The sequence below is a fragment of the Sorex fumeus genome, unplaced genomic scaffold, assembly GCF_029834395.1.
Source record: "Sorex fumeus unplaced genomic scaffold, SorFum_2.1 ptg000041l, whole genome shotgun sequence".
In the NCBI taxonomy this organism is placed as follows: domain Eukaryota; kingdom Metazoa; phylum Chordata; class Mammalia; order Eulipotyphla; family Soricidae; genus Sorex; species Sorex fumeus.
The window spans coordinates 5,273,876-5,283,171 of record NW_026606098.1 but is presented as its reverse complement, the minus strand read 5'-3'; the positions used below and the strand labels follow the sequence as shown (position 1 = coordinate 5,283,171).

Genomic DNA, 9,296 nt, shown 5'->3' with positions numbered 1-9,296 from the left:
GTCCTCCCCCTTAGCCCCCAAGACCTGGAGAGTCCTCTCTCCCCCATCTAAGATCAGGGCTAGGCTGGGTTCTGAGGGGCCAGAGTGCAGGGAAGCAGGCAACTGTCTGTCAGATTGGGTGTGTCTGGTGAGCCGGGACCCTCAGGGACTCTCTAAGGGACTCTCTCAGGCGGGCCTTGGTTCTGGTTAGACATAGACAGCGGAGCCGTGGCAGGTTCCCGCTTCTCTTCAATCTGGATGTTAAAGCTCAGCTTTATTGGGGGCCATCGTGCCCGTGGACGCTCAGTGGCGTGGTGACTCTCGGCCCGAGGAGGGCTGGGGCAGCCGCTGCTTGGCCAGCTGCAGGTTGACGTCCAGGAAGGTGTAGACCGTGTACTCGTGGTGCTGCAGGTTCTTGTAGGTGCTGTTGTCGAAGGGCTCAGGGGCCGGGGGCGGGGGCGCCGGCTCTGCAGGGAGAAGAGACGCGTGAGTGGGAAATGGTGTGGCACCCCTACCCTGCCAGCGCAGGAAAGTCCAGGGAAGCAAGGTGTCTGTTAGCAACACAAACGAATTAGCCGGAAGGAAAGGAACGTCAGCTGTGGCGCGGGAACCCCGGCCCCCGCCTCCTCCTGGTTCTGGCAGGCTGTCGGGCCACTGCGGGGGGCTCCGGGGTCCCGTCAAGGTCCAGGAAGAAGGGTCTGCTCGCAGGTACAGGTTAGGGGCCTCTGAGGGGCAGCAGTGCTATTGGGGGCTCCGGCCCTGCTGCCCTATGTATTCCTGTGCCCAGGGAGGGACAGCGCTGCCCACCAGCACAGGCCCTCCTGCCCTGCTTTAAAGAAACGGAAGGACAAGAACGCGGACTCCCACGGGGCCACATGGGCGTAGAGCCACAGAAGCCATGAATCACTGCAACACCAGGCGGCTGGGACCAGCAGGGAGGCTGCGGGCAGGGAGGGACACTGGCTGGAGCTGCTGCCCACTGAGAGACTGCGGTGCCCTGCCCTGGGGAAACACAACCCACGTTAGGCTGGTACCTAGTGGCCAGGTGTCGACACTGCCCAGTGTCGGAGCAACTCCCCTCGGCCACCTGCCCGTTGCTTCGCTCCAGGATTCTTTTCTGGCCTCGGGGCACTCAGGGCGAGCGGGGAGAGGAGGGGCCTGGGGAGTGACAAGGGCTGCTCTAGAGGACCGTGGTCACAGCCAAGCCCTGTCTCCATGGGAAGCTGGGCCCGTCTTGGGCGGGATGGGGGAACGCAGCTCGCGGCGGCCAGCGGTATCAGCCAGGCACATGTTAATGCAGGACAGACGGGACAGGAGAGCTTGGCGCAGGTGGGCGGGCACGGGACAGAGCAGAGTGAGGCATAGGCGAGGGCCTGACCGGCCCTGCAGACAAGGCGCGGCTGCACCCCGGACCCCCAGCTCCTGGCCAAAGGGGCTCCTCCCCATTGGGCCTCAAGATCCAATACCCGAGAAGCCCGTGGAGGCCTGGACAAGCAGGCGGCCACCGAGGTAGTGGCCAGGACACCTCACCCATCCTGGACTCAGCCCTTAGCCTCCTTGAGCAGGAGCTGTGGCCCCAAGCTGGATGCCCCGACGTTCCCCGGGGGCAGGGGCCAAGTGGCAGTTCGGGTCTAGGAGCTGCAGGAGGGCCACGGGGTGCTCTATGGACCAGCCCCCATGAGCTCGCGGCCAAGGTGTACCCTGAGTGCTGCCAGCCGCCGCCTCCATGCCTCCAGATCTCTGCTCCGCCGCCACCGCTGCCGCTGTGTCTGTGGAAAATCCTTCACGGGCGCCAGGAAGCGGCCGCACACCTGGTTTCGGTGCACTGGCCCAAACCTCGCTGGGCGCCTCTGACCCACCCGCCACCTGCCTGGCCGGCCCTGCAAGCGGCCTGGAGCCAGCGTGGTCCTGTGGCCGTGGGGTAGCCCCGTTTGCTGCGTGTGGCCCCCCGGGCCCTGGGTCCAGGGAGCCTCTGCCGGGCTTCACCGGCTCCTGGGCCAGGCGTGGCGGAGCTGTGGTGGCCTCGGCGCTGGCGTCCCGGCTGCCCTTTCTCGTGGCCTGCAGGGGCTTCTCTGGAGTGCTGATGTGTGGTGGGCGCATGTCTGCTGCCGAAACCCCATCTCGGGGTGCCCCCTTTCCATAGGGACGCGGGGCCGCTGGCTTGGGGGCCCTGCCTCTGTCCTTGAAGTCACCCTCTTCGTCCGACTCTGAATCGGAAGAACTGGAAGATGAGGAGGAAGAAGAAGAGGAGGAGGACGTGTCCCTCCCGTGCCTGCGTGGGGCTCCAGAGCTGGGATGCAGTGGGGACGGGTCTCTCTGAGGAAACGCTACGGTGGTCTTTGCTGCAGCTGCCTTCGGCCCGACCATCCTGCCTATGGGCTCGAGCGACGGGCTCTTGGTCAGCTCAGCGGCTGCCAGGCCGGCTGGGGGCCGGACCCTCTCCTCTGACTTCACTACATCTGGGAACAGCACAGAGAGGAAGAGTTTAGCATCGAGCATCGGAATCACCCAGACGCAGGCTCGCCTGGGGTGAGGTGGGATGGGGCATCCTGAGAAACCCACATTCTGGCGAATCCAAGTCACAGGGAGAGGGAAGAGACAGACACAGACACGAACAGGCTGACCAGGTCCCCTTGCATGGCCGCGCCCTCGCCCTACCAGAGGCTGGAAGCTGAGCAATCTGCAGAGGAGGCTTGCAGGGTGGACAGTGGCTCAGCGAGCACTGGCCTCCACGGGGGCGGGCGGGGGGGGGGGGGGGGCTGGTTACTGGTTATCCCCTGTAAGACACACAGACACACACGTAGATGCACACAGACACATATACACATACACAACACTCACATGAGCAGACACATACATAAAGCACACTTAACACAGACATGTAACACACAGAGCCATATGCCTAACATACAAACACATCACACACGGATGTTCCCAGACAGACACGCAGACACTGACACACTTCTGCTGACTAACTGCCACAGAGGGGCCGTCACCCGCGTGCACAGGGCCGCGGGCCGGCAACCAGGGTCACTCCTCCAGTCCCCAGAGAGTGCTGGACAATGAGACATCTGTGTCATGCCATCTAAAACTTTCTGAAGCCAACAGTGCATAGAGGTGGCGCCTGGCCTGGGTCTCCACAGACACGTGTGCAGGAGGTGAGGGGCTCTCTGGTGCCCATGCAGACTCCCACTGGACCCCCAGAGTCCAGAGGTGGAAGGGAAGGGCATTTCCTGGGGTAGACCGCCGGCTCACGGAGTTCTCTCCCTAGCAGCCTGTCCCGCGGGGACTCGTGTCACCGCCACTGTCCCAGGGCCGGTGGGCGCCTGGTGTGGCTGTGGAAGCGATGTCATCGGGGACCCCATCTTCCAGGGCCCCCTGCCTGCGCATCTTGGCCGTTCCTCCAGGCCGAGTCATCAGGCGCAGGGAGTGCCTTGTGGGGCAGTTCTGTGGCCGGCCTGGTGGCCCCCAGTCTCCAGTGCCCGTTGCTGCCAGAGACCCTCCACCCACTCGCCAGGGAAGCGAGGGCCTGGCGCAGGGTGTGTGGGGTCCCTGCCCAAGGTGAGAACGACTGTAATACTTGAGATGGATCTGGGGGTGCTGGTGGGCTCAGGGTAGGGGGTGGCTGGCCCACAGGAAGCCTGGGCTTGACTCTGGCACTGCCAAGACTCAGCGGCTACTCAGGAAGGAATGTGTCAAAACAAGCCGGCTGGAGCTACAGGCCAGGGGCTGCTCGCTGGGCCTGGGGCCATAGGGACCGACCAGCAGGTGCTACAAGCTGGGGCTGCCCACTGGGCCTGGGGCCACAGGGACGAAAGGGCAGCGCAAGGCTACTCGCCTGTGCCGGCAGCTCTGAGTATAAGGCTTCAATGGGAGATGCCAGAGCGCAGGGGGAGCGTCCACACCCGGCCCCGCCCCGCCTCCTCCAGATCACTCCCAAGGGCCATGGGGGAGGGGAGAGGGCGGCCAGAGACCCGTGGGAGGAGCCACAGACGGCCACCTGCCCATCAGCCCATAGCCTGGCGGACACAGCCGGGCTTTACAGTCCTGGGCAGAAAGTGCAGCAGGTGAGCGCTGACTGACCCATTCCCGCTGCTAGGATGCAGCCACTGAAGGAAGGGGCAGTGGGGCTGCACCCGAGACCTGGGGGAGAGGTGGGCAAGGTGGGGGCAGCACCCAGGCACCCCATGCTCACCCAGACCCACACAGCCCACCTGCAGTGCACATGGGGACTCTGCTCAGAGAAGCGACCTAAAGCCCCTCGCAAGGACTGAAGGGTTGCCAGGAGTGGACACTGACCATCCCTGAAGGCAGAGGGGACACGGACCATCCCTGAAGGCAGAGTGGACACGGACCACCCCTGAAGGCAGAGTGGACACTGACCACCCCTGAAGGCAGAGTGGACACCGACCATCCCTAAAGGTAGAGATAGTGGACGCTGACCATTTCTGAAGGTAACTTAGGGTCCACCAAGGTGAAGACTCAATACAAGGAGCCGAGTGGTGATTCTAAGCTGGGCCCAGACAATGAAAATCCCCAGAAGGATCTGAACATGCATCGTGGTCTCCATCCTGTCACTGAGGGCAGGTGACAGGGGTGTGGGGGGACAGTAAGGAAAACAGCTGGAGAGCCAGAGTGCTAGTACAGAGGGGGCAGGCACCTGCCGTGCACACGGCCAACCCAGGCTGACTCCCGGCACCCAATAGAGTCCCTCAGCACTGCCAGGAATCAGCCCTGAGCATCCCTGGGTGTGGCCCAAAACAACAACCAAAAATGAAAACAGGCAATAAAAATCAAAGTGGAAATGACCCAGACATTGTCCCTCTTACTCCCAGGAACCACAATGGGGAGGGTGAGGGTGTGCTGCGCCAGATCAGGAGGGGGCAGGGTCCACTGCCACCCCCGGCCTGAGCACCCAGCCTTGGTGCTCCAAGCCAGGTGGGATATAGAGAAAACAGCAAGAACGTGCTGGGCAGAATGTCCAGCTAGAGGCCTGTCCTTCTGCCTGTGTCCACTCATGGCATGGGTACCCCTGGGCTGGACCCATCACCTGTGAACACTCACTGCATGCCCCCCCCCAGCCAGATCTACCACCTGTGTCCACTCACCATCCCCACCCCCGCCCAGCCAGACCCACCACCTGTGTTCACCCCCCGCGTGGGCACCCTGAGTGGGGCCTGCTGCGCCCCGGCATCCTCCTTCCCAGCCACTTACTCTTGGGCGGACTCTGCTTCTTGGGGCCAGGCGCCTGCCCCCTGTCTGTCTTCCCGGACTCCGCAGAGAGGGAGATAGTGGACCCAAGGCCTCGGATCCCGGGGGCTTCTCGGAGAAGAGTCTGCAAAGAGCAAACACAGTGGGGTCCAGACCTGTGGACAGTGAGCGGCTACCCGAGCGGCTGGTTCCCACGTGTGCCAACTGGACGCTCTGCGCCCCTCACCCAGACTTTCCCCTGAACCCTTCGGGGATCTCTAGAGAGATCTTAGCGCGCTGTTTATTTAGGCTTTCTGGGCACACCCGGCGGGGCTCACTCCTGGCAGCGTCCCGGAGGCCGCACGGGATGCCAGGGATGGGGCCCGGGTCTCCTGCATGCCTGGTGAGCACCCTCCCCGCTGCGTCCGGGAGGACAGCCATCCCGTGCCCACCCGGGTCCAGCTCCCCTCACCACATCAGCGGGTACTGCCAGCGGGCCCCCACCCTCACTCATGCCCCTTTTCCTCCCGGCTCCCACCCAGGAGCACTGCACCGAGGCAGGGGAGGGCTGGAGGGGGGGCGGGTGTCAGTGCTGCCTTCTGAGTTCATCCGGGCCCCATCCGGGCACCCCGGGGCGGCCGGCCAAAGCTGGTCAGAGGGTCAGCTGCGGCCGGCATCGGGCAAGCACGGGGCTGCTGGCGCGCTGTGCTGCTGGCTTCTGTCCCACCGCCCGCGTCGGGGTCGGGGCTGGCCGGGTTGGGGTCGGGGTCGGGGTCGAGGCCAGGGCGGGGGTCCAGGGCCGTGTCGGAGCCGGACCGGGGTCGGTCAGCGCAGGCAGCGCCCGCCCCCGTGGCACTCAGTCGGGCCCGGAATCCCGCGCGCGGCGCCGGGTCCCGGGAGTCCCGCGCTCGCCCACCTTCAACGCCGCTGCCCGTCCTTGCCGCAGCAGCAGCAGCGCCGCCATGGCGGGGTCACGGCAGGGTCGGCTCGGCGCTCCCGCGCACGCGCACTGAGAACCGGCGGCGGCTGCGCGCGCACCCTCGAGGCCACGCCCATCGGCGGGCGGAGCGCGGGTGCCGAGCCAGGTCGCGCCCACCACCGCGAGAGACGCCCGTCTAGGGGCGGGTCTTCGTCGAGGCGGAGTCTTGGACCTGCGCGCGCACCCTCGGGCCCCGCCCCCTCGCGCGCAGCCAATCCGAGGCCAGAGGGCTCCGGCGCCGCGATGGGGGGCGCGGTCACCGCGCGGAGGTCGGCAGGGCGCCGCCTGCCGGACACCTGCAGCTACCTCGGGTTTGGGCCCCCTGGTGGGTGAGGGGCTCAGCGGGAGGCCCGGGGTCAGCCCCCTGCATCGCCCAAGGTCCTCCGGCGCTGCCCGAGCCGGTAAGGGCTCTCCGGAGCAGCACAGACAGGCGCCCCGGCTCCGGTCAAGGGCTGCAGCACCGGACTGCAGGGCATGTGCTGACATTCACCCCCAGCCCAGCACACACAGGGCAGGTCGCCCTGGCACTCAGGGCAGTAGTCCCTAGTGGGTGGGAATGGCTCGTGTGCGGCACCACATGGCCTCCCGTGCAACGTCGTGTGGCTCTGCCCGCCGCTCGGGAGGTCCAGCACAGGCAGACAAAAAGGAAATCATGGAACTGAAGTGGAGGAAGAACATCCAGAATGGAGCTGGGGCCCCATGGCTCAGTCACCTGATGCACCACCACAGCTATCACCACCACTAAGTTAGTACCCTGGTCCCCCGGAAACGGGGTGTTTGGAGATGGGCTGTCAGTCTATCCACGGAAACCAACAGCTGCAAAAAAGACCTTTCTCTGAGCTGACAGCCAGGCTCAACACATGCGCACACACACCTGCTTACCTGCACACACACACACCTGCTTACCAACACAAACACCTGCATACCAAATACACACACACACCTGTTTTCCAGCACACACCTGTTTACCAACACACACATAAACACCTACTTACCAACACACACATCCCTGTTTTCTAACATACACACATCTACTTATGACACACATTTTACAACACACACACCTGCTTTCAACATATCACACACATGCACACATCTCCTAATAAGATCTGGGAAAGCTTTGATGTTCTCACTCAATCGCATGCACACACATGTGTGCGCGTGCACACACACACAAACACACACACACACACTCACACGCACGGCTTGCTGGAGCAGCTACAAGTTCAGGGCTCATTTCGTACTGCACAATCTCCTGACCCTGCAGTTGGGTGACAGCCTGCCGGGAGAGCGACCCCAGGAGGGTCTTCCCCAAACTAGGCCAGTCGGTGTGTGCATGGGAAACAAAGGTAGAATGTGGCCCAGTAGGTGGGGTTCCCAGTCAGAGTGGCTGAAAGGGGGGCTCTTGGTGAGGAGACGCGGGGCCTCTCCATGGTGTTCACAGGAGCTTGTTCCTGAGTGTCAGATGTGGGCAGAGTCTGTGGCTGGAGGCGGGTAAGGTCAGGAGCAAGAGGCACCCACAGAGGCCAGAGAAGGGCTCTGCGGTATGGAAAAGGGGTTCCAGGCCACAAGGTCCCCATCCTATGGGCGGGAGCTGGGGCCAGGACAGGCACCAGCTTTGCACGCACCGTCCCCTCATCTGCTCCCCGACCGTCCGGGCCCTCTCTCTTCATTTTCCCTTGGGACCACAATAACTTGTGGTTTGTGGTGCTGGTAATCTATGGCTCATATCCCCTATTCGAAGGGCTTGTTTTGGGGGGCCAGGGGGACCACGGCCCACTATGCTCAGGGCTTACTCCTGGCTCTGTGGTCAGGGGAGTGTTTATGGTGCTGGGAATCCAACTGGGGTCAGCTGTGTGCAAGGCAACTGCCTTTTTCCTGAACCATCTCTCCAGCCCCTTAGGTTCTTATTTTCCAATTCACAAATTCTCTTACTTGATCCGTTCTGCTGATGGTGCTTACTGTATTTTTCCTTTCATTCTATCGATCTCAGTTGCAGATTTTCCTTTTGATGATTTTGTTTGCTGTGGGGCCTCACCCTTTGGTACTCAGGGCTTACTCCTATGAGGGCTATGAGCTCAGGGGTCATTCCTGGCAGCCCAGGGGACTATAAGGGATGCTTGGGATATACTGCAGCCCGCTATGTGCAAGATGAAAGCCCTGCCAGCTGTACTATTGCTTCGTCCCTATTTTTATGATTTCTGTTTCTTTGATAAAGGTGATTTGATTCATTGTTTCCCTGACCGTATGGAATTAGCCTTCTGTTTCATTGTAACTCTTTGAATTCCCTTAAGATGGCTATTTTGAGTTCTTTGTTGCAGGGATTACAGACCTCAACAGTCTTTGGTTGTAGAAAGATCACTACTCTCTGGCAGGATCTTTTTTCTTGGTGTTTTCATGTTCCTTTAAGGAATTCTTGAGGTTGTTTTACTGTTTTACACGGACATCTTCAGAAGAGGCACCGCCCACCCTGCTCCAAGATTCTGCCTCTCTCTGCAGCCGAATTCTTTTCCCTCTCGCTTTGGTGCCACACCCTGCTGGTGCGGAAGCAGGACAGTTGAGGGGGCGGGGTGTCCTTCCTCGGCAGGGCTTGAGGGGCCATATGATGCTGGGGATGCTTCCTGCATCCAAAGCCTGGGCTGCAGCCCCCAAGCGCTCCCTTGAGGTCCAATTCTGGCTTGTGTTTTGGGTTCTCCTAGCAGTGCTCAGGAGCCTTGAGTGGTGATGGGGCGAAACAGGAATGGTTGCTTGGGTACCATCTCGCCACCCTGGAATTCTAAGGGTCACATATTTGTTCTCCATCCCCCAGAGCTGTCTGTGCCTCCGCAGTTACCCTACACCTGGTTTGTGGCCTCCTGCTGGCCTGGGTGCTCCTCCTGCCTCTGCTCCCGGCTCTCTGCCACTTTTCTCTCCACGCACAGGGCGGAAGGGATGTGGTGTCTGTGTGTGTGGGGGGAGCACCTCCTGGCTGGCAGTAGGTGGGCCTCTGCTCAGGGAGTAGCTCCCAGGTCCTGTCCAGCTGCAGCCCCCACAGTGCTCAGCACTCAGCGGGCTACCCCTCCCTGCAGTGGGGGATGGGGTCCACCTGGGGCTCCAAGCAGTGCCTGCAGAGGGGAGACCACAGGCCCTCCTCACTGTCTAGCCTAGC

General features: G+C 62.2%; 1 protein-coding gene across 1 annotated transcript; it reads right to left on the bottom strand.

The window, feature by feature from the left end:
* Positions 1-232: 232 nt before the first annotated feature.
* NDUFV3 (NADH:ubiquinone oxidoreductase subunit V3) lies at positions 233-6,217 on the bottom strand. The gene is made up of 3 exons (XM_056119563.1): positions 6,086-6,217; positions 5,194-5,314; positions 233-446 (listed from the first exon to the last, which is right to left on the bottom strand). The coding sequence occupies exons 1-3, from the start codon at positions 6,131-6,133 to the stop codon at positions 283-285; spliced, it is 333 nt and encodes a 110-aa protein (XP_055975538.1). The 5' UTR covers positions 6,134-6,217; the 3' UTR covers positions 233-282.
* Between the last annotated feature and the right edge of the window lie 3,079 nt (positions 6,218-9,296).